This window comes from Mizuhopecten yessoensis, unplaced genomic scaffold (genome assembly GCF_002113885.1).
Source record: "Mizuhopecten yessoensis strain PY_sf001 unplaced genomic scaffold, ASM211388v2 scaffold10611, whole genome shotgun sequence".
Classification (NCBI taxonomy): domain Eukaryota; kingdom Metazoa; phylum Mollusca; class Bivalvia; order Pectinida; family Pectinidae; genus Mizuhopecten; species Mizuhopecten yessoensis.
The window spans coordinates 93,501-119,569 of NW_018408633.1; the positions used below are offsets into that span (position 1 = coordinate 93,501).

At 38.3% G+C, this 26,069-nt stretch overlaps 2 protein-coding genes across 2 annotated transcripts; one reads left to right on the forward strand and one right to left on the reverse strand.

Annotated features, from left to right (window-relative positions):
- Positions 1-1,158: 1,158 nt before the first annotated feature.
- Positions 1,159-11,427, reverse strand: LOC110461414 (calmodulin-like). Its single transcript, XM_021514857.1, has 3 exons — positions 10,893-11,427; positions 6,369-6,463; positions 1,159-2,732 (listed from the first exon to the last, which is right to left on the reverse strand). The coding sequence occupies exons 1-3, from the start codon at positions 11,265-11,267 to the stop codon at positions 2,519-2,521; spliced, it is 684 nt and encodes a 227-aa protein (XP_021370532.1). The 5' UTR covers positions 11,268-11,427; the 3' UTR covers positions 1,159-2,518.
- A 4,599-nt stretch (positions 11,428-16,026) lies between these two features.
- LOC110461413 (calcium-binding acidic-repeat protein-like) lies at positions 16,027-19,885 on the forward strand. The gene is made up of 3 exons (XM_021514856.1): positions 16,027-16,115; positions 16,276-16,602; positions 16,927-19,885. Exons 1-3 carry the CDS (start codon positions 16,027-16,029, stop codon positions 19,883-19,885), a joined length of 3,375 nt encoding a protein of 1,124 aa, XP_021370531.1.
- The last annotated feature ends 6,184 nt before the right edge of the window (positions 19,886-26,069 follow it).

Here is a 26,069-nt window from a genome sequence, read left to right on the forward strand (position 1 = left end):
CTACAGAATTCGTTTTTTTATCTGATAAAGTTGGCGTTGTTACCGCCTGTAACGAATTACATTGTATGACAGGTATTTTAAGGAATAACCGGACAAAAATATTCGCAGCTCTGACCTAACAACCTGCCCAAAATGGAGATATGGGGAGTTGCAATGGTTTCTGAGTATTTTCATAAGAACAAATCACCTATCGATGAAACGAGAACTTGGATCGCAATGTATAAATTATTGTAGATATATATATATGATATATTAGCCGATATTCACTTACTACAGGTAATTCGTAAGCCGAAACTTCCGATTCAACATACACTAGTGTGTATGATACATTTTGCTTGCAATGGAAATGAAATCCAGAAACTCAACTTTCGACGGAAGATAATTTTGTATCATAAACCGAATGAATCTACCAATACGGATTAAATAAAATCTGCTTTGTTGTTTGAGCGTTAATTTAAAGATAGAAACTCACCTTTTACACCTTTATGATGGTATATATGCAACACAGTATTCAGTGATGCGGTAGGCCATCTTAGATGCTTGGCCTTCAATGTTAACTTTACATATTGTAAGATACTTTTTTTTCCGTCGAAAGTCATATTTGATATTGATTAATTTGCAGTAATTTGTTCTCTCCAAGGGCAACATTCGCATTTTACTTTTTGTATGTGTTGATTATGAAATAGTTATTTGGTCTTTCAGGACTTCATGATTACATATCAAATATGATACAATAATTCATTTTCACCAATTATCATCAATGTTTTTATCAAATTATCATCTGTGGTTATAGGGCCTTTGCAACCAGCCAATATCTTTCTCAACTCCCTGGCTAGCACAGCTAGCATTCTAGAATTCTAGCACTGCCTAACCACGTACTCATTTACAGCTGAGTAGACTGGAAAAGTACAACACAGTGCCGTGCCAGGAATTGAACCCGTAACCCTTCAGTCACGAGCCCGTCGTCCTACCACTAGACTACCGTGCCTCCTTAAAAATGACATATTGAATACGATGTAATAGTTTGTCTTTGGCAATGATAAATTGATGTATTGACAGGAATTTTAGTTGACGGACAGTTAAACTGTTGTCCAAATACAATTACATTTTGCAATTCAAAAGCAACAACAACAAAACAACAACAAAACAACACTTTTTTATTTTAAATTTTCATTTTATTTTATTTTGATTTGAGATTCTTGATTTGAGACTCGAGCTGTGTTTTACCTGGTAAACAATAACATATACTCTTTATCCGTGTTTTACAGTATTTTTGTTATTGGTATATTAGTATGAATGAAATAATAATTATGCAAAGAAAAATACGTTGTGTTTGCGTTTGTCGCATGCAAGACATATGCATTAGAGGTGAGTCAAGGACGAAATAAGGGCTTACTCCCTGTAAACAAACGAAATTTATTATCTTTATCTTGGTATAATTTCATCCTCATGGTTTCATTCAAGTCAGGACCACGCTACCCATGCGCTCCTTTGGTTCGGAGTTAATCCAGAGTATAGAAACAAATAACACATATCTGTTATTTTAGCCTGTGAAATATCAAGTACATCGTAGATAAAACTTCATTTTAAATATAAGTTCTTAAAACTAAGTATTACACCGGCATTTCTTTATCATCAGTAATGCATATCTTAAATTACACACGATTCGGTTAGGATGGACAAAGCTTGATTTCCATAAACATTGTATATATAGTCTAAAATGGGTAAATGAATGTTTAAAGCGCTGTATTGTAGACAAACACAACAGCCGACATAACGTTTAGACAATTATATATATATATGGGTTGCTGCTAGACAGATAGAAGACAGGAAATCGAAAATAGATGCATAGTAGTTTGTGCGACCACAAAAATCGAACTTCCGCTTTTGGGTCACACATTCAAAGAAATTGAGCAGGGTGCTTCGTCCTAAAATAAAGTGGAACAGGGAAATCCAAACATCCACACCAATGTATCATGACACATATGTTCAAAGAAAGACAACTCGTCAGCGTACTCTCCGGGATAACTGTCTGGGTGCAGGCCAGCGGTCCATTTGTTTAAGCACATGTATCCTCATATATATATATTAGAAACCTACATTTCACAAACCCATACGCAGTGAAAGATATTACAGTAAATTATGATGATTGGTGTTAATGTATAATCAAAAGACGTCACCAACATAAACGCACGTGCGTAATAAGATTAACAACCATTTGTCTTGAGGACACTACCAGCATGGTGATAGATTGTGTATAATATTTATAATGGTGAACCAAACGTGTAACACACTGATAAATGACGGAATCATTTTTAGGACACATTATGGTTTCCGTTCGTTACTTTTTTACATGCAGTTACATGTATACACTCACACAATGCTCCAGTGTACAGAACACACACAACGCAGGAGTCCGACTACTGAGTAGTCAATAACGCCCATCTGTCCAGTACACTGAATCAAGGCACTTTACAGCTTTGCACTCGCAAGTCCATACTTCCGGAAGCAGCATATGTCACTTCCGTTGATCGCGTTGACACCCCTTCAAAAAGTCTTCAAGAGAGAGCGCGCCGTCACAGTCGAAATCGTATTTGAGGATCATTCGTTGGATAGTGTCATCAAGTTTGAACTTGTTTTGTCGTTCTAATGACGTCGCGATATCCTTATTTGTAATCAGGCCATCATTGTCCACATCAAGGAGATGAAAAATGTCCTCTATGTCTTTTTGACTGGAAAAAACCCCGATTACATGTATGTAGTGTAGATATAAGCATTTAATCTCTGGTACGGATTTAATTTTATACATGATTATACGGTAAACATCACATTGTTTTTAATGTTGTGCTGGTTTAAGAACACTCCTTTACTAAACCATATAAGAATGTCTACATCATCGAGAATATAAAACTAGTGATCAAACAGTTTTAGAGTTGATGATGAATTTATTTGTTTGCCTTTTTAACTAGTCATGTATATATTTTTGTTTATCTATCAATCTGTTATTTTATTTTTTTATTGTTTTTCTGAAATCAGCGTGTTTGTTGTTTAGAGTGCGTGCTCTTGTTTAATTTTTAAAGTGCATGCTTTTTTTTTTGGTGTTTGATGTGCGTGTTCCTTGTTGGATGTTTACCATGCGTGTTTGGTGTTTACAGAGTGCATTCACGGTTTGGTGTTGATAGTGCTGGTTCACCTTTTGATGTTTAACCTGCATGTTTGTTGTTTGGTTTTGGCAGTGCGTGTTCACTATATTGTGTTTATAGCGTGTGATGTTTGTTAGATATTTACTGAATGACGGACAGTATAGACATTGAAATGATAGGTCTATTCCGTGATACTTACGTCCTCTTCCTACTGTCTGATATTTACTGAATGACGAACAATAGAGACAATGAAATGATGTGTTTATTCAGTGAAACTTTCGTCCTCTTCCTACTGTCTGATATCTACTGAATGACGAACAAGATAGACAATGAAATGATAGGTCAATTCAGTGAAACTTACGGCCTCTTCCTACTGTCCGATATTTACTGAATGACAGACAATATAGACAATGATATGATAGGTCTATTCACTGAAACTTACGTCCTCTCCCTACTGTCTGATATCTACTGAATGACGAACAAGATAGACAATGAAATGATTGGTCTATTCAGTGAATCTTACGTCCTCTTCCTACTGTCAGATATTTACTGAATGAGGGACAATATAGTCAATGAAATGATAGGGATATTCAGTGAAACTTTCGTCCTCTTCCTACTCTCTGATATTTACTGAATGACGGACAATATGGACAATGAAATGATAAGTCTATTCAGTGAAACTCACGTCCTCTTCCTACTGCCTGATATTTACTGAATGACGGTCAATATAGACATTGAAATGATAGGTCTGTTCAGTGATACTTACGTCATCTTCCTACTGTCTGTTGCGTCCTCTTCCTACTGCCTGATATTTACTGAATGACGAGAAATATAAACAATGAAATGATAGGACTATTCGGTGAAACTTACGTCCCCTTCCTACTGTCTGATATTTACTGAGTGACGGACAATATAGACATTGAAATGATAGGTCTATTCGGTGATACTTACGTCCTCTTCCTACTGTCTGATATTTACTGAATGACGGACAATATAGACAGTGAAATGATAGGTCTATTCAGTGAAACTTACGTACTCTTCCTACTGTCTGATATTTACTGAATGACGGACAATATAGACATTGAAATGATAGGTCTATTCGGTGATACTTATGTCCTCTTCCTACTGTCTGATATTTACTGAATGGTGGACAATATAGACAGTGAAATGATAGGTCTATTCAGTGATACTTACGTCCTCTTCCTACTGTCTGATAATTACTGAATGACGGACAATATAGACAGTGAAATGATAGGTCTATTAAGTGATACTTACGACCTCGTCCTACTGTCTGATAATTACTGAATGACGGACAATATAGACAGTGAAATGATAGGTCTATTCAGTGATACTTACGTCCTCTTCCTTCTGTCTGATATTTACTGAATGACGGACAATATAGACAATGAAATGCTAGGTCTATTCAGTGAAACTTACGTCCTCTTCCTACTGCCTGATATTTACTGAATGGTGGACAATGTAGACAGTAAAATGAAAGGTCTATTCAGTGATACTTACGTCCTCGTCCTACTGTCTGATATTTACTGAATGGGGGACAATGTAGACAGTAAAATGATAGGTCTATTCAGTGATGCTTACGTCCTCTTCCTACTGTCTGATATTTACTGAATGGTGGACAATGTAGACAGTAAAATGATAGGTCTATTCAGTGATACTTACGTCCTCTTCCTACTGTCTGATATTTACAGAATGACGAACACTATAGACAGTGAAATGATAGGTCTATTCAGTGATACTCACGTCCTCTTTCTACTGTTTGATATTTACTGAATGACGGACAATATAGACAGTGAAATGATAGGTCTATTCAGTGATACTTACGTCCTCTTCCTACTGTCTGATATTTACTGAATGACGGACAATATAGACAGTGAAATGATAGGTCTATTCAGTGATACTTACGTCCTCTTCCTACTGTCTGATATTTACTGAATGACGGACAATATAGACAGTGAAATGATAGGTCTATTCAGTGATACTTACGTCCTCTTCCTACTGTCTGATATTTACTGAATGACGGACAATATAGACAGTGAAATGATAGGTCTATTCAGTGATACTTACGTCCTCTTCCTACTGTCTGATATTTACTGAATGACGGACAATATAGACAGTGAAATGATAGGTCTATTCAGTGATACTTACGTCCTCTTCCTACTGTCTGATATTTACTGAATGACGGACAATATAGACAGTGAAATGATAGGTCTATTCAGTGATACTTACGTCCTCTTCCTACTGTCTGATATTTACTGAATGACGGACAATATAGACAGTGAAATGATAGGTCTATTCAGTGATACTTACGTCCTCTTCCTACTGTCTGATATTTACTGAATGACGGACAATATAGACAGTGAAATGATAGGTCTATTCAGTGATACTTACGTCCTCTTCCTACTGTCTGATATTTACTGAATGACGGACAATATAGACAGTGAAATGATAGGTCTATTCAGTGATACTTACGTCCTCTTCCTACTGTCTGATATTTACTGAATGACGGACAATATAGACAGTGAAATGATAGGTCTATTCAGTGATACTTACGTCCTCTTCCTACTGTCTGATATTTACTGAATGACGGACAATATAGACAGTGAAATGATAGGTCTATTCAGTGATACTTACGTCCTCTTCCTACTGTCTGATATTTACTGAATGACGGACAATATAGACAGTGAAATGATAGGTCTATTCAGTGATACTTACGTCCTCTTCCTACTGTCTGATATTTACTGAATGACGGACAATATAGACAGTGAAATGATAGGTCTATTCAGTGATACTTACGTCCTCTTCCTACTGTCTGATATTTACTGAATGACGGACAATATAGACAGTGAAATGATAGGTCTATTCAGTGATACTTACGTCCTCTTCCTACTGTCTGATATTTACTGAATGACGGACAATATAGACAGTGAAATGATAGGTCTATTCAGTGATACTTACGTCCTCTGCCTACTCTCTGATATTTACTGAATGGTGGACAATATAGACAGTGAAATGATAGGTCTATTCAGTGATACTTACGTCCTCTTCCTACTGTCTGATATTTACTGAATGACGGACAATATAGACCATGAAATGATAGGTCTATTCAGTGATACTTACGTCCTCGTCCTACTGTCTGATATTTACTGAATGGTGGCCTTTATAGACAGTGAAATGATAGGTATATTCGAATTCAGTGATACTTACGTCCTCTTTCTACTGTCCACTTTACACATCTCCGTCATGAACGCCTCCAACGTAACGATAAGGTCATCGTTCGGGTTCAGATCTGCAAACATCCCCTGTAACACATGTATGGTGAGCCAATTACGATAGAAGACAACGAACTATACAATGTATTTATTTTAATTTAAAATCGGTTCAGCATCGAGCTAGGACCGACTTGAAAATATTTGATATTTGAATTAACAAGACAGCTGAGTGATTGATGATTTATCAGCAGATGACCTGTTTTAAGACTCGTTATTGTGTGTTATTGTGTTTACAAAAGTAATTCGATTCTGTTTTTAGACTAATTTGTCCTTGTCATAAAAACACCTTAAATTTTACAGTTATTCATGTATATATTGAACATGAAGCTATAATGTACACGTGGATCTATATAAATGGGCTATAGATGTGGGTAGTATATCACCACGCCTCTATGGCTAGTACATGCAAGTGTATACTGAATGGTTAATACTTGACTTTACTCTGTGTTTTACTTGCATTAAACGAGTCAAAAACAAAGAGATATATCGGTCAATAGGCATGTTACATTAAGTACACCAGTCAATAGGCATGGTTACACTCTGTACATCGGTCAACAGACCTTGTTACAGTGTGTACATCGGTCAACAGACCTGGTTACAGTGTGTACATCGGTCAACAGACCTTGTTACAGTGTGTGCATCGGTCAACAGACCTTGTTACAGTATGTACATCGGTCAACAGACCTGGTTACAGTGTGTACATCGGTTAACAGACCTTGTTACAGTGTGTACATCGGTCAACAGACCTGGTTACAGTGTGTACATCGGTCAACAGACATTGTTACAGTGTGTGCATCGGTCAACAGACCTGGTTACAGTGTGTACATCGGTCAACAGACCTTGTTACAGTGTGTACATCGATCAACAGACCTTGTTACAGTGTGTATATCGGTCAACAGACCTTGTTACAGTGTGTGCATCGGTCAACAGACCTTGTTACAGTATGTACATCGGCCAACAGACCTGGCTAAAGTGTGTACATCGGTCAACAGACCTTGTTACAGTATGTACATCGGTCAACAGACCTGGTCACAGTGTGTACATCGGTTAACAGACCTTGTTACAGTGTGTACATCGATCAACAGACCTTGTTACAGTGTGTATATCGGTCAACAGACCTTGTTACAGTGTGTGCATCGGTCAACAGACCTTGTTACAGTGTGTACATCGGTCAATAAGCATGTTACAGTATGTACATCGGCCAACAGACCTGGTTAAAGAGTGTACATCGGTCAACAGACCTTGTTACAGAGTGTACATCGGTCAACAGACCTTGTTACAGTATGTACATCGGCCAACAGACCTGGCTAAAGTGTGTACATCGGTCAACAGACCTTGTTACAGTGTGTGCATCGGTCAACAGACCTTGTTACAGTGTGTACATCTGTCAATAGGCATGTTACAGTGTGTACATCGGTCAACATACCTTGTTACAGTGGGTACATCGGTTAACAGACCTTGTTACAGTGTGTACATCGGTCAATAAGCATGTTACAGTATGTACATCGGCCAACAGACCTGGTTAAAGTGTGTACATCGGTCAACAGACCTTGTTACAGTGTGTACGTCGGTCAACAGACCTTGTTACTGAGTGTACATCGGTCAACAGACCTTGTTACAGAGTGTACATCGGTCAACAGACCTTGTTACAGAGTGTACATCGGTCAACAGACCTTGTTACAGTGTGTACATCGGTCAATAAGCATGTTACAGTATGTACATCGGCCAACAGACCTTGTTACAGTGTGTACATCGGTTAACATACCTTGTTACAAATTGATCGGTTAACAGACATTCGTTACATGCACTTTCATGTACAGTCTGTACCATATTCTCTGGAGACCAAGTTTCATTACATTGTTTATTAGCTTCGTGGTATTTAATTACATTTCACAAGTAGGATCATATCTTATTTGACGATAGTATTTCTGATAATTTAAACACGATACTTCTAAAGTAACAGTGCTTGGAGCAACGTCGTCGGCAATAAAAGGACAATCTTAAAGCTAATTATCATTTGCTATTACATTTGTATACTATATATATATATATATATAAAATACTTTCACGATTATTTACCGACATTTTGTATCGGATCAGTTAAATAAAATTAATATGGAACACATCAAAGAAGGCATGTATCTAAGAAAGGTGGGAATGGTAGTAAAATACGACCATCACGTTAGGTGTGTTGGTGCAGTTCTGTGCACGTAAAAGACCGATGATTCAGCAATATACCTGTTATTTTGGATACACAATTTTGGAGAATGTGCCATAAGTAACAAACAGTTTGGCGGTGTTTCAAAGTCTTCAGGTGAGTGCGTTTGATTTTTGATATCGGTTACCGATCAGGGTGCGTATATATATGCGCGCACAATGAATAGCAAAACGGCCAGTTGTAGAATGAGAACCGGATTGGCAGGTAATGCGCTTTTTATACCCAGCGAGACACATACTCGCTTCCAAGCAAGGACAAACTAAAATGTCGGCACTTCCTTGGAAACTATAGTCGGAAGAGACGGGGAAGATTTCAAAACCAGATTTTTAAATTTATTTTTTAATCTCAATTGAAAGCTTTTTAACTTGCACTGTCAGCTTTAAGTGGCATGGATTTAAAGATATTTGAATTATTAATTTGATTATTCATTTATATATTTAATGGTATCTATCGCCTATACGTTTAAACTGACATGGACTGTACAAATCCTGATTACTTTTATTCTGAGATCGTGTGCTGAGGATTTATATTTATTTTAAACTTCGGTTATTAGTTTTAACTTTATTTATTGCCATTATATTGTAGTAATGCAAATAACATACATAATACAAGGATTGGAAAGCTTTTTCGGTTACAGTGTATGTACACTGTACATATAATGGTCCACCCTTTATAATGTATATGGTACATTATGTTCTCGGCCGTAGTAGAGACATTTCCAAAGCATTCTAAGTAAGTAATCTGTTAGGGTTACTGACTTAAGTGAAATATGCATATTGGAAAATCCAGATATACATGTAAGTTGGCACTTTCAAACATATGCCACTATACGCCTCAATACAATGACCCAGTGAGTTCATAAGTTCAAAAGTTTATTGGCCTTTAGCCTTTCGGCTAATCAGCATAAACATTACAGCACATTTTACAAAATTGAATGAGTGATACACAGCAATACAGACATATTATGGAGGATGGACAACATACTTGTAATTATTCATTTGATCTCAGTTGTGAAGCAGCAATTAAAAATTTGGAAAGATTATTCAATTTCTTCTTATTTTTGACAGAAAGTAAGTTAATGAATTTAAACATAGACGGTCTAATTCTGTAATATCTATCAATGTATTGTGTTCTTACTTGGACAAACAAGAATAAAATGCAATATGACTATATTACTGTTTTACACAGTGTATATATATGTATATTACACAGAGGTATACATAGTGCCCGTGTTAATAGATCAGGCGACGGCTTACCTAATTGACAGTATATATACATACATAAATGTACATAAATACCTCACATGGCTACCGAGCAAGCCTTTAATACGCGTCACGTTCTGTTTAAAATTCCATTATTTAATAAGTGGTTCTCACTGATCAGGGAACACAATGCGCCTTGCTGGTTTACATACTGTGTCTGGACATGTACACGGCGACATAATTACCTGTCTTCATATGTAAATATAAAGTCTATTATATCGTATAGTATAAATATGTAATCAGTAGAGGTATGACAGGTCCTAATTGAAGCACCGTTCAATATCGGACGTGGAGTAGGAAACGTCATCCACGGCTCAGGCCAAGGGGGTATTTCTTACCACATAAAAACATTCCTGGACACAACTGTAGAATCAAGCTAACCAGTCTACGTATCAGCAAGTTTTTCAAGCTGTGAAGTTATTTATGTTCGTGTTAATCAGTAGACTATTTCAATTAGACTGTTCAGGGTTTGACTTTAACATTATTTTTCTAATAATTAACGACCTAGTTTGTACTCAAATGTACATGTATATTGCCGTTGATAATCCTCGTCCGTGTCTCAATCTTGCTAAGGCCAACATCCACTCCCCTCCATTTATTTTCGTCTACACTACTGTACATTGTACCGACGTGGCCCATCTCTCTACTCCCAAGCCCGACCCCACCCCTACATATTCCCACCCCTACATATCCCCACCCTCACTGGTCCCACCCCGACCCCTCCTTATTTTTTAAATCCACTAGTCCCAGCCCGTCCTTCCCGCTCTCATCTGCCTCCTACCCTCCTCAATGTCCCCGGCCTCTGTGGCCAGCTACACCACTACTTCTCCTCCTACACTAGAACACCTGTATATGACCAAACACAATGTATATTGTTATTGATAACTTGTCACCTTCCATATCTTAAATATGTCCAGTTCCTCTCGTTTCCCTCGTCAGCATTCACAAACAATCCGGCATATATACAGTATATACTTACGGCAACTTGGAAAGATGTCCCCTTAAATCCAACCTTGACCACTGCGTCTCTGAACTGGTGGACAGTTATCTGACCAATACCGGACGTGTCAGCTTCCTTAAAGAAATTTAAATAGGATTGTCTGAGTTTAGGAGAGACTGGATTGGAAGTGTCTACGTCTGCCCGCTGTGTATCCTTTAGACGTGTTCCTACGTCTTCTGTTCTAACTGGGTCCATATCTTCAGTTGACTGTTTTAATTTCTTTTCCGAGTCCATGACTACATCAGGAGGTTGAGCACTGTCTTGCCCGGGGGTTATGTTCTCCTCCCCCGGGGGTTTACGGGTACTCCCTATTGATATTTGGCATGTGTATCTCTGCTGACGTGAAGTCGGCATGTTACGTCCCCGAATAAGTGAAATAATTAGCGTCTACCCAAACCGGTAGTAACAAACACAGGTAGCCTGGCCATGGGTAGATATCTGTATAACAACATCACACAATTAAATACCCACCGAGTTCCAGCGGAGCTTACACCAGGAAAAGACATTACTTTAAATTCCCCAAGGATAATACTACGCTAGGTCCGGATCTATACAACACGCGAGGACCATTCAAACAAGGACAAAGAAACCTTATCGATTTCACATATAATGTAAAGGTGTTGACTCAAAAAATTAGTAGTCTCGTTATTTACATTTCTATTTAGTTAAGTTGTCATCGGCGGCTATTTAACTATTTCCATATATGTTTATTATTGGCATACACGTACATCTAGTTATTCAAATACTTTCATTGTATCCTTGTGAAAAAAATGCTAAATAAATTCAATACATATTTAGTTACGAATACACGTGTACTCTGTATGCATTAAGATACATGTTAAATAGCATACGTTTAAAATATAAACATAATGTAATCATTATATATCAGTAAATATTTGAGCTTGTCATCACTTAGTAAGACACTATTAGGTTATAACAATGCAGGACAGATCTCGTCAGTTTTGGGCGAATTTCGTTTTAAGGTAAACGGTACCACACGTACAGCATCATTTATAATTGCGAGAAAAGCTCCACTCAGAAAGAACTTGGGGCGTTATGGGTCATTTTTGGCCTCATAAAAAGTAAAAAAATCAAATTGAATCTATTTACCAATTCCCGTTCTAAAAATCAAAATTGCGTTGCTATGCATAAGTAGCCAAAATAGGGTGTTTTGGACAGTTGGCATGCAGAAATGAAAGACTCCGCATGTGACAAACAAAAAATCCTTTTTACGAATGAACTATGGTATGAGAATGTTTAAGCATTTCAAATATTTATTTGCTTGTTGCATGCAGAGGCTTTCAAAAATTAAAGAGTGTTTAGTTAAATTCCTTCAAAATGGCCAAGTTTCCACCAAATACCGCAAAACGGACGATGTTCACGCTTTTTATTACGAAAATGCGGTGTTTTGTCTCTCTTTGTAATGTCATATCTCCAAAACCAGTTTGTCGAATGAATTTAAAATTTCATGTTTGCGTACTTCATTTATTCCAGATTACGAATATATGTACTAATTCAAAAGCCCTGATGAGGCCAGAAAGGACCCTTAACGCCCTTAGTCCTTTTTGATTTGGAGTAATCAACCAAAAGGAGTTATCTACCTTAGAGTAACTTCTCCTTTCAAGCTTTTCATGGGCTATGAACAGATCCAGATGGCGAGTGGTAGCAGACTATCAGACGCCTTAACCATTTGACCACCGCGCGCCGCCATACACATTTAGAATATAGATCTCAATAAAAATACAATATAAGGAATCGCCTATTTAAACATTTAAACATTCAATGCAGAAAACTTTACAAAGTAAACATATTGAACCCTATCATATATTTGTCATTTGAATAGTAGTAAAGATCAAAAGAATGATAATCTATCTTCTGAAACATACTTTCCACATTTTATCAAATTACGTTTAAAATTTCCCGTCATTCATTATTACACGAGATACGCCACAAGCGTTTAGCATTGCTTACTATGCTCATAACTATTAACCGGGTTTTGAAAAAAGAAAATACGACTACACTGTCTGTTTAAAAGCTCAATTACATCTCGTAAATTACAAATATGGATAGGCAATGTAAGTTTTAAAGTATAGAGTTTTTATTAGAGTTATTCTATTCGGAAACGAATTTAAATTGTGTTATCTAGAAAACAAAATGTATGAGAAAAAACAGGTGTTGAGTATAGAGTTCAAAGATACGGGTTGGAAGATCTTCTTATTGGAATTGGCAGACATTAGCAAAATCTGAAGTACACATTGTGAAAAATTACATGTAAAATCCATATACATATTAGATATAAGTTGTGTACATATACACATTTATAATAAAACCTGTTAAATTAGTAAACATATCACATATATATTGTAAGATTTGTACATGTATATTTACAACTCGTATACATATTATAGATATTAGATGTGTCGGCCGCTCTAGGCTTGGTTTGGTTTTCATTGTTTAACATCCTAATAACAGCTGAGGTCATGTAAATACGACTGCTGTTGATCATTGTAGAACAATGCCTTACTGAACAAGGTCACCCGATAGCAGATTTCAACCAATCGTTATGATGCGATAATGCCAGCTAATAATTATAAATAAGTAGGTTTTTGAATGACCACAAACACTCCAGGATGGCTAGAATTATTGTAATAATCATTATCCTGACAACTTATCTCTCATGCGTCCAATCTCAAGGTAAGTGTACAGTTTGTAGTAATTTAACCTGTTATCACCGTAATTGTGTTGTAGCAAACGCAACACTAATGTTTTTAAGGCAGTATGCGAATGACAAAAACAAAACAAAACCGATTGAAGACATTTATATCAAATATTTTTAGCATGTATATTTTAAAGCAAATGTATTTTTGATAAGCGTAAATGAAGAAGTGTCTAAGATTCAAATCGTGTTTTAATAATTTTTGTAATAAGCATTGTCATTTAGTTACATGTAGATCGCTCTGTCGCATTGTTATACCAAACTTTCCAATTATATTACGTTGTCTTTATGCATAGCTTCTTGTCTACATAACACTAGCCGATTTGTTTCTTTGGTAGATAACACTGTCACTTGGGACGAGCTTCGGTTAGTAATTCGGGAAAAAGAACTACAACGAATTGATTACAATTTCAAATATTTATTAACAATTATATAAAATCCTAAATATTTAGGGCGCACTCACTCACTTTCTCACTCTAGTCTATCCATTATATAGTACATAAGTCTGTAGCACACATCCACTAAACTGGCCTCCAGTGAACAATTTCACAAAAAATCCTACGATAAATTTTACTCGTAAGAGAAATTTTTGTTCCGTTTCACAAAAAATTATCGTAACTTTACGATAGCTTTACCCCTCTCTTAAGTGGTAATTTGTATCGTAAATGTAAATAAATCTAAAGATTTTAATCGTAATTTCAAATAAACAAGGCTGCTACGATTGGTTTGAAAACGAATTAAAGAGCGATGTATCGTGAAAAGGTTTTTCGAGACAGATTTAACCACTGCACCTAAGCCATGCCCTATTTCTAACAAAACCATATAGATGTTCCATAAGGGGCCGTGTTAGTTTTAAGCACACAACGACAATTTGAATTGCATTTTTAATAGATGAATAGTAAGTATGTTTGGTTTGACCGTCCTTGATGTTTAAATCTGATCAGTATGTTGCGAAAATCACACACGAACTATTCCTCAATCAGGAAATCTCAGTATCATATACTTAGTACACGTACTTAAAACTTACACAGCATATAGCCTCACGTTAGTAGGCCTACAGGCAAATTCGTCATATGTGCTAATCATAATATGTATGAGTAAAAAAATAGCATGTGTTACAAAATAATTCATGTGGTACAATGTAGTAACAGCGTAGACTACGTACTTATTAATACAGCATGTCTATTCTTTCCCCGCACGTGAACAGACAACGTATTATGTAAGGTAAAACATTGAATAAAACACGTGAATCCGTTACGACGTAAGACTTATTTCTGTATACTAAGCACTTTGAGAAGTTGAGAATAATACGTATTTGAACAAGACATAGTTCGTGACAGTTTTACCTTAAAAACATTTCATGCACACATGGGTGAGAGCCGAGAGGGCGCCGCTTGTCTATAAAATTCGTGACTTCGGTTAAGTTCTGTATTTTCAATTTCGTATAGAAAAAACTGAAATACTTAGTTTTGAGTATTGTCCAGGCACAAGTAATAACTGTATCAACGTAATCTCTGTGAAATATTTGCTGCCTTTTCCGAAATCGTAACGATGCTGTCTGTAAAATCTCCAAACGAAAGTTATATCCATCTCGGGGTACTAATATGTTATCATTTATTTGTTATTTTTCAGGTAGTTTCAAAAACGTTCAGAGGTTAAGTAAACTTATCAAAGTTGCAAGAAGCTACATAGGAGTAAACTGGCCCAGTAATGATCTGCATGTAAAAGTGAGTAACTTGCAAACGCATGACACCTTTGGAGCTGATTTAACTAACAACTTAAATGCTGAAGCAAACAGTTTGCAGACTCGGGACGCAGATGATGCTGATTTTAGTGAAGATCCGAAGGTTAGAGTAACCAGGTTGCAGACTCGGGATGCAGATGATGCTGATTTCAGTGAAGATCCAAAGGTCAGAGTAACCAGGTTGCAGTCTCGGGACGCTGATGATGCTGATTTCAGTGAAGATCCGAAGGTTAAAGTTACCAGGTTGCAGACTCGGGATGCAGATGATGCTGATTTCAGTGAAGATCCTAAGGTTAGAGTAACCAGGTTGCAGACTCGGGACACTGATGATGCTGATTTCAGTGAAAATCCGAAGGTTAAAGTTACCAGGTTGCAGACTCGGGACGCAGATGATGCTGATTTTAGCGAAGATCCGAAGGTTAGAGGAACCAGGTTGCAGACTCGGGACGCTGATGATGCTGATTTCAGTGAATATCCTAAGGTTAGAGTAACCAGGTTGCAGACTCGGGACACTGATGATGTTGCAGACTCGGGATGCAGATGATGCTGATTTTAGCGAAGATCCGAAGGTTAGAGTAACCAGGTTGCAGACTCGGGAGGCAGTTGCTGCTGATTTCAGTAAAGATCCGAAGGTTAGAGTAACCAGGTAGATGATGCTGATTTTAGCGAAGATCCGAAGGTTAGAGGAACCAGGTTGCAGACTCGGGACGCTGATGATGCTGATTTCAGTGAAGATCCTAAGGTTAGAGTAACCAGGTTGCAGACTCGGGACACTGATGATGCTGATTTCAGTGAAAATCCGAAGGTTAGAGTAACCAGGTTGCAGACTCGGGAGGCAGATGCTGCTGATTTCAGTAAAGATCCGAAGGTTAGAGTAACCAGGTAGATGATGCTGATTTTAGCGAAGATCCGAAGGTTAGAGTAACCAGGTTGCAGACTCGGGACACTGATGATGCTGATTTCAGTGAAAATCCGAAGGTTACAGTAACCAGGTTGCAGTCTCGGGACGCTGATGATGCTGATTTCAGTGAATATCCTGAGGTTAGAGTAACCAGGTTGCAGACTCGGGACGCTGATGATGCTGATTTCAGTGAAAATCCGAAGGTTAGAGGAACCAGGTTGCAGACTCGGGACGCTGATGATGCTGATTTCAGTGAAAATCCGAAGGTTAGAGTACCAGGTTGCAGACTCGGGACGCAGATGATGCTGATTTCAGTGAAGATAAGAAGGTTAGAGTAACTAGGATGCAGACCCGGGAGGCAAATGATGCTGATTTTAGCGAAGATATGATGATGATTTCAGTGAAGATCCTAAGGTTAGGGTAACCAGGTTGCAGACTCGGGTTGCAGATGATGCTGATTTCAGTGAAGATCCTAAGGTTAGGGTAACCAGGTTGCAGACTCGGGTTGCAGATGATGCTGATTTCAGTGAAAATCCGAAGGTTAGAGTAACCAGGTTGCAGACTCGGGACGCAGATGATGCTGATTTCAGTGAAAATCCGAAGGTTAGAGTACCAGGTTGCAGACTCGGGACGCAGATGATGCTGATTTTAGCGAAGATCCGAAGGTTAGAGTAACCAGGTTGCAGACTCGGGATGCCGATGATGCTGATTTCAGTGAAAATCCGAAGGTTAGAGTAACTAGGTTGCAGACTCGGGAGGCAGATGATTCTGATTTCAGTGAAGAACCGAACGTTAGAGTAACCAGGTTGCAGACTCGGGACGCAGATGCTGCTGATTTCAGTGAAGATCCGATGGTTAGAGTAACCAGGTTGCAGACTCGGGACGCAGATGATGCTGATTTCAGTGAAGATCCGAACGTTCGAGTCACCAGGTTGCAGACTCGGGACGCAGATGATGATGCTGATTTCAGTGAAGATCCGAACGTTAGAGTAACCAGGTTGCAGACTCGGGACACTGATGATGCTGATTTCAGTGAAGATCCTAAGGTTAGAGTAACCAGGTTGCAGACTCGGAACGCTGATGATGCTGATTTCAGTGAAGATCCGAAGGTTAGAGTGACCAGGTTGCAGACCCGGGAGGCAGATGATGCTGATTTTAGCGAAGATCCGTATGTTAGAGTAACCAGGTCGCAGACTCGGGACGCAAATGATGCTGATTTTAGCGAAGATCCGTATGTTAGAGTAACCAGGTCGCAGACTCGGGACGCAAATGATGCTGATTTCAGTGTAGATCCTAAGGTTAGAGTAACCAGGTTGCAGACTCGGGACGCAGATGAAGCTGATTTCAGTGAAGATCCGAAGGTAAGAGTAACCAGGTTGCAGACTCGGGATGCGGATGATGCTGATTTCAGTGAAGATCCTAAGGTTAGAGTAACCAGGTTGCAGACTCGGGACACTGATGATGCTGATTTCAGTGAAAATCCGAAGGTTAGAGTAACCAGGTTGCAGACTCGGGAGGCAGATGCTGCTGATTTCAGTAAAGATCCGAAGGTTAGAGTAACCAGGTTGGTAACCAGGTTGCAGTCTCGGGACGCTGATGATGCTGATTTCAGTGAAGATCCTAAGGTTAGAGTAACCAGGTTGCAGACTCGGGACACTGATGATGCTGATTTCAGTGAAAATCCGAAGGTTAGAGTAACCAGGTTGCAGACTCGGGATGCCGATGATGCTATTTTCAGTGAAGATCCGAAGGTTAGAGTAACCAGGTTGCAGACTCGGGAGGCAGATGCTGCTGATTTCAGTAAAGATCCGAAGGTTAGAGTAACCAGGTTGCAGTTTCGGGACGCAGATGATGCTGATTTCAGTGAAGATCCGAACGTTCGAGTCACCAGGTTGCAGACTCGGGACGCAGATGATGCTGATTTCATTGAAGATCCGAACGTTGGAGTAACCAGGTTGCAGACTCGGGACACTGATGATACTGATTTCAGTGAAGATCCGAAGGTTAGAGTAACCAGGTTGCAGACTCGGGACGCAGATGATGCTGATTTCATTGAAGATCCGAACGTTGGAGTAACCAGGTTGCAGACTCGGGACACTGGTGATACTGATTTCAGTGAAGATCCGAAGGTTAGAGTAACCAGGTTGCAGACTCGGGACGCAGAGGATACTGATTTCAGTGAAGATCCAAAGGTTAGAGTAACCATGTTGCAGACTCGGGATGCAGGTGATGCTGATTTCAGTGAAGATCCTAAGGTTAGAGTAACCAGGTTGCAGACTCCGGACGCAGATGAAGCTGATTTCAGTGAAGATCCGAAGGTTAGAGTAACCAGGTTGCAGACTCCGGACGCAGATGATGCTGATTTCAGTGAAGATCCGAAGGTTAGAGTACCCAGGTTGCAGACTCGGGACGCAGATGATGCTGATTTCAGTGAAGATAAGAAGGTTAGAGTAACTAGGTTGCAGACCCGGGAGGCAAATGATGCTGATTTTAGCGAAGATCCGAAGGTTAGAGTAACCAGGTTGCAGACTCGGGACGCAAATGATACTGATTTCAGTGAAGATCCGAAGGTAAGAGTAACCAGGTTGCAGACTCGGGATGCAGATGATGCTGATTTCAGTGAAGATCCGAACGTTCGAGTCACCAGGTTGCAGACTCGGGACGCAGATGAAGCTGATTTAACTGAAGATCCTAAGGTTAGAGTAACCAGGTTGCAGACTCGGGACGCTGATGATGCTGATTTCAGTGAAGATCCGAACGTTAGAGTCACCAGGTTGCAGACTCGGGATGCAGATGAAACTGATTTCAGTGAGGATCCGAAGGTTAGAGTAACCAGGTTGCAGACTCGGGACGCAGATCATGCTGATTTCAGTGAAGATCCGAAGGTTAGAGTCACCAGGTTGCAGTCTCGGGACGCAGATGATGCTGATTTCAGTGAAGATAAGAAGGTTAGAGTAACCAGGTTGCAGACTCGGGACGCAGATGATGCTGATTTCAGTGAAGATCCGAAGGTTAGAGTCACCAGGTTGCAGTCTCGGGACGCAGATGATGCTGATTTCAGTGAAGATCCGAACGTTAGAGTAACCAGGTTGCAGACCCGGGAGGCAGATGATGCTGATTTTAGCGAAGATGCGAAGGTTGTAGTAACCAGGTTGCAAACTCGGGACGTAGATGTAGCTGATTTCAGTGAAGATTCGAAGGGTAGAGTAACCAGGTTTCAGATTCGGGACGCTGATGACTTTGTTTATGATAGAGATCCAAATGTTGAAGCAAACAGGTTACAGATTCGAGACGCTGACTATGTTGATATTAGTAAAGATCCCAATAACAAAACAACAAAGAAAACAATAAAAGCTGCTCATAAAGCTGGATTTAGTGACCTTTCAAACCGAAATATCTCTGAAAAACTTTTTATGACGGCCATGAACGCCGAGCAGTCAAGAGAAAATGGAAATCATCAAGATGTAAAAGAAGCTTCTTACAACGGGATGTGTTTATTCCAAAGGAAATCGTTTTATGATGACTTTCAAGATACTGTAGGCTGGTTGTCCGAAGTGAAAGCGGTTTCAAGGCGTCATATACCAGAAAATGCGATGACATTCTTGGACTAATGGAACGAATTCTTGCCTCTGATATCGCATGTGGACAGATCAATGTCCCCTACTATGAAAACGCTCTCAATCAAATCTTCCCTTCATGGTATGAGCTTAACAAACGCGTTTGTAAATGCATTTTGGCCATTTAATCATAAGATCTCAAGATTTAACCAACTGTTAGGGTTAACGGTGTTCTCTTCTACGTCTAAAGAAGAAGCGACGAAGGTAGCGTTCTTTAAGCATTTATCACATTACCAGATGATTGAAATTCCAGTCGAGGAACACAAGGTAGTCTACAGTTTCGATGACCCTGCGCTTGTTGACGGTCTCAATAGGTCAACGTTAGTTGACTTTAGTGAAGAATACGTCACAGCTGGCAACCACACCTTCAGTGGGGAAGAACAGGAACAAATTATAAAAAATGTGGATGAAGCATTTGGATTGATTCAACAAGTATCACCTGGTTTACACAAGGCCATAGTACAGTTAGTCGGCTGCATTGCGTTTTACAAGGCAGAGACACGATATTATGCGGGTGGAACAGTCAGTTCTGCTCTTGGCGTCATATGGATGGATCCCAGTGCTAGAAAAAGAATGGGTTGTTCCCTTTTACGCAGAACAAATAGTTCATGAATTCATACACACGTCTCTCTTCTACGCTGAACTTGTTCATGGAACGTACACGGACCATGCTAACCTGAAAAAGGCTCAGGTGAAATCCTCAATTCGACGACAGCTAAGGGATTATGACAAAGCCTTCCATGCCGCCTACGTCTCAACTGGTCTGGTGACCTTCCACACAAGGGCGGGATATATGAAGCGCGCTACACAACTAGCTATGAACTTACGTTCCAGCATTGACGATTTGGAGAAAGTTGGCATGGAAACACGAATCCTAAACGAGTCTGGAGTGGCAATGTTGCAATCTTTAGTTGATATGTTGGAAATGACTCGAATTGAACGCATGGAATAAACGGATTTAAAGTTGTGTGCATTTTTAACTCGGTTCCTGTCAATAAAATACACAGAAGGGTTGTAGTATGACGAAACTGTGTTATTTGAGAAAAGGTATTAACTTCATCTTATACGTATCAATCGTATATTTTTGCTGAGGTAAATATGAGGTTATGTTGACCTGATTAAGCGATTATGACCTCCAATTTGTCACGGTCAATATTACTGTTCAGATGCACGTAACCACATATTCAACAGAACAACATCCTTGATTCAAACATCAGATGGAATATATTATTAAAATAAAATTCATTATACTGAATGTACATCTGTAGCAGAGTGCACTGTAAAGTTACAATTATAAATGTGCCTTAGGTTCCACAGGTCCCCTAAAAGATGTAATAGTCACCCTAAATTTCAGCCCCCCGGCAAGTCATATTAAAAAAACGGAATATATATATATGTAATTTAATATATTGAACTTGTACATGATATATCAAAAAGGTACTTAACCAAGTTAACGAAGTCAAAATACGGCATTAAGGCTGATATAATGATAAACGTTGCTAACAAGATTTATAAAATGTCAATCTCTTAAGCGACCCAACTGAATGTTACGAAGTGACTTGTTATTTGAAGATCATTTATAAACCTAGGTCATGCGGGGCTGTATCTCTCTTTAACCATGGGGGAGATGTATAGCGGCCTCACAAGAAAATGATTGTTGCTATAGGAAAGTACAAAAATCATAGTAAAACGTCCGCGTAACAAATTTTACCGGTATAAACGTGTAAAACCATAGACCTTTGACCATAAACACTACTTAAACTTCATATAAATGCCCTTTGTTAACATTCAATGTTTTTATAAAAGAGCTAGAAGTGTTACATGTATAAGCATTATTGTACTTTTCAGCTTCAACTTTTAAACATGTCTAGCGCATTCCTATAATCAAAGAATATTATCAAATGGCAGATCATTTAAAGTTCATTTATCTATCAATGTTATTTAGCCTTTGTTTTCTTATTTATAAATTGCTAGAAAGCATTACCAGGCGATTTTACTATGATTCTATTGGTTTCGTATTGCAACATCAATCTTTATTTGAGGTCGGAATTCCTCTAAACAGCTAGTAGAAGAGAAATAGAGCTCCACATGACCTGGAATATAAATAAACTTTAAATTATGGGTCATTTCTCAGCACTGAGTTGAATCGTAAAAGAAATTGACATGTTTTTTAAGTCCAGTGATATATTTTTATGAAGACATAAGCCTTAATGCCTTATTTTTGACTACGTTAACCTGGCTATGTATTTTGTGTATAGCCAATGTACAAGTTTAATATATACAAATAAAAGTGTTACATATATAAGTTCCGATTTTTAATTGAGGTCTTTGAACACTTTTTATCAGAGGGTTGACATTTTAGGTGACTACAGAATCTTTTAGGGGCTTGTTGAACCTTAATAAAGATGCGTCTAAATAAATAACATCGAGACAACATCAAAAATCGACAACCTTCACGTGATCTTATTCTGACCAATCAGAATGTAGATCATTCTATATGGAAAGCAGATCAATACAAACAAGATCAACACATCAATGTGCAAGAAAGAGTAGGTAGTTATATAGATTATTTTCAGTTTATCAGTATACAAGTCTGATACATGATTTTCAGTTTTAGAGTCTTCATGGTCAGTGCTTGTCAATATACAGACATACGGTCCTTGTCAATGTGTATCAATATATAGACATACGGTCCTTGTCAGTGTTTATCAATATATAGAAATACGGTCCTGGTCAGTGTTTATCAATGTATAGACACACGGTCCTTGTCAGTGTTTATCAATATATAGACATACGGTCCTGGTCAGTGTGTATCAATATATAGACATACGGACCTTGTCAGTGTGTATAAATATATAGACATACGGTCCTGGGCAGTGTTTATTAATATATAGACATACGGTCCTGGTCAGTGTGTATCAATATATAGACATACGGTCCTGGGCAGTGTTTATTAATATCTAGACATACGGTCCTGGTCAGTGTTTATCAATATATAGACATACGGTCCTGGGCAGTGTTTATTAATATATAGACATACGGTCCTGGTCAGTGTTTATCAATATATAGACATACGGTCCTGGTCAGTGTTTATCAATATATAGACATACGGTCCTGGTCAATGTTTATAAATATATAGACATACGGTCCTGGTCAGTGTTTATTAGTATATAGACATACAGTCCTTGTCAGTGTTTATCAATATATAGACATACGGTCCTGGTCAGTGTTTATCAATATAAAGACATACGGTCCTGGTCAGTGTTTACCAATATATAGACATAAGGTCCTGGTCAATGTTTATAAATATCTAGACATACGGTCCTGGTCAGTGTTCACCTGTATCAATATATAGACATACGGTTCTGGTCAGTGTTTACCTGTATCAATATATAGACATACGGCCCTGGTCAGTGTTTATCAATATATAGTCATACGGTCCTCGTAAGTGTTTATCAATATATAGACATAAGGTCCTGGTCAATGTTTATAAATATCTAGACATACGGTCCTGGTCAGTGTTTATGAATATATAGACATACGGTCCTGGTCAGTGTTTATCAATATATAGACAGCCGGTCCTTGTCAGTGTTTTTCAATATATAGACATACGGTCCTGGTCAGTGTTTATCAATATATAGACTGGTCAGTGTTTATCAACATATAGACATACGGTCCCTGTCAGTGTTTATCAATATCTAGACATACGGTCCTGGGCAGTGTTTATCAATATATAGTCAGCCGGTCCTTGTCAGTGTTTTTCAATATATAGACATACGGGGGGGGTCAGTGTTTATCAATGTATAGACATACGGTCCTCGTCAATTGATATACGGTCCTGGTCAGTTTTTATCAATATATAGATATACGTTCCTGGTCAGTGTTTATAAATATATAGACATACGGTCCTGGTCAGTGTTTATCAATATATAGATATACGGTCCTGGTCAGTGTTTATCAATATATAGACACACGGTCCTGGTCAGTGTTTATCAATATATAGACATACGGTCCTTGTCTAGACACACGGTCCTGGTCAGTGTTTATCAATATAGAGACATATGGTCCTGGTCAGTGTTTATGAATATAAAGACATGCGGTCCTTGTCAGTGTTTATGAATACTGGTCAGTGTTTATCAATATATAGACATAAGGTACTTGTCAGTGTTTATCTATAGACATACGGTACTTGTCAATGTGTATCAATATATAGACATACGTTCCTTGTCAGTGTTTATCAATATATAGGCATACGGTCCTGGTCAGTGTTTATCAATATATAGACATAAGGTCCTTGTCAGTGTTTATCTATAGACATACGGTCCTTGTCAATGTGTATCAATATATAGACATACGGTCCTTGTCAGTGTTTATCAATATATAGACATACGGTCCTGGTTAATGTTCACATGTATCAATATATAGACAGAGGGACCTGGTCAGTGTTTATCAATTTATAGACATACGGTCCTGGGCAGTGTTTATCAATATATATTTACATTTGGTGTGGCAAAGCCCTTCTTTATTACTACTAAAGTACTGCCAATAGCAGCTTCATCTTATGAGACTATAACTGAAGTTGGTCTTTGCACCTCCGAGCGACTTAACAGTGTCACTACCGAACTTATCGGTATCTCCTGCTTTGATCCCTAACACCAGCTGCCTGTCTCAAGTGTCTGTGTGATCAACAAACAATTTTACGCCTGGATTTTTCACCAATTCAACCTTCTCCGGTTGCACGATCAACATCAACAACATGCCGGACCGCAAATAGTACTCTGACCTGATTACTGCGGGCTTCCGTTGAGTGCGTGCGCCGGATATAGGTCGCAATAAAATCGGAAAATGTTTTACGACACTTGATTAGTTACTTACAAAATGTCATTTGTTACTATTTATGAATCGAGAATATGATATATATATAAATCAAAATCAAATGAATTATTAACGAAAGTTGCGGAGTATTTTCAATTTTGTATGGGAAATAGCGCATGACGTCAGCTGTTTTCTTTGTGCCGTTCTAGATACTGACCTGACCTGACAGTAATAAGAGGGAAATTTGAAATTTGGAAAAGACATATTTTTTTTGGGCGAATTCTCATTATGGAAATATAAATATAAGCAATAAACTGCATAGATGTGGCAGTTATACCAGTATGCCTGTATCAATATATAGACATATGGTCCTGGCCAGTGTTTATCAATATATAGACATAAGGTCCTGGTCAGTGTTTATCCATATATAGACATACGGTCCTGGTCAGTGTTTACTTGTATCAATGTCTCGACATACGGTCCTGGTCAGTGTTTACTTGTATCAATGTCTCGACATACGGTCCTGGTCAGTGTTTACCTGTATCAGTATATAGACATACGGTCCTGGTCAGTGTTTATCACTATAATTACATAAGGTCCTGGTCAGTGTTTATCCATATATAGACATACGGTCCTGGTCAATGTTTATCAATATATAGACATATTGTCCTGGTTAGTTTTTATCAATATATAGACATACGGTCCTGGTCAGTGTTTATCAATATATAGACATATTGTCCTGGTTAGTTTTTATCAATATATAGATATACGGTCCTGGTCAGTGTTTATCAATATATAGACATACGGTCCTTGTCAGTGTTTATGAATATATAGACATATGGTCCTGGTCAGTGTTTATCAATATATAGACATACGGTCTGGTCAGTGTTTATCAATATATAGACATATGGTTCTGGTTAGTTTTTATCAATATATTGTCCTGGTCAGTGTTTATCAATATATAGACATATGGTCCTGGTCAGTGTTTATGAATATATAGACATACGGTCCTTGTCAGTGTTTATGAATATATAGACATACGGTCCTCGTCAGTGTTTATGAATATATAGACATATTGTCCTGGTCAGTGTTTATCAATATATTGTCCTGGTCAGTGTTTATCAATATATAGACATATGGTCCTGGTCAGTGTTTATGAATATAAAGACATGCGGTCCTTGTCAGTGTTTATGAATATATAGACATATGGTCCTGGTCAGTGTTTATCAATATATAGACAGAGGGACCTGGTCAGTTTTTATGAATATATAGACATATGGTCCTGGTCAGTGTTTTTTTGCACTAAACACACATGATAAAAAATAAAACGATTCACATCGACTCCCTACGTTGCTACAGAAAG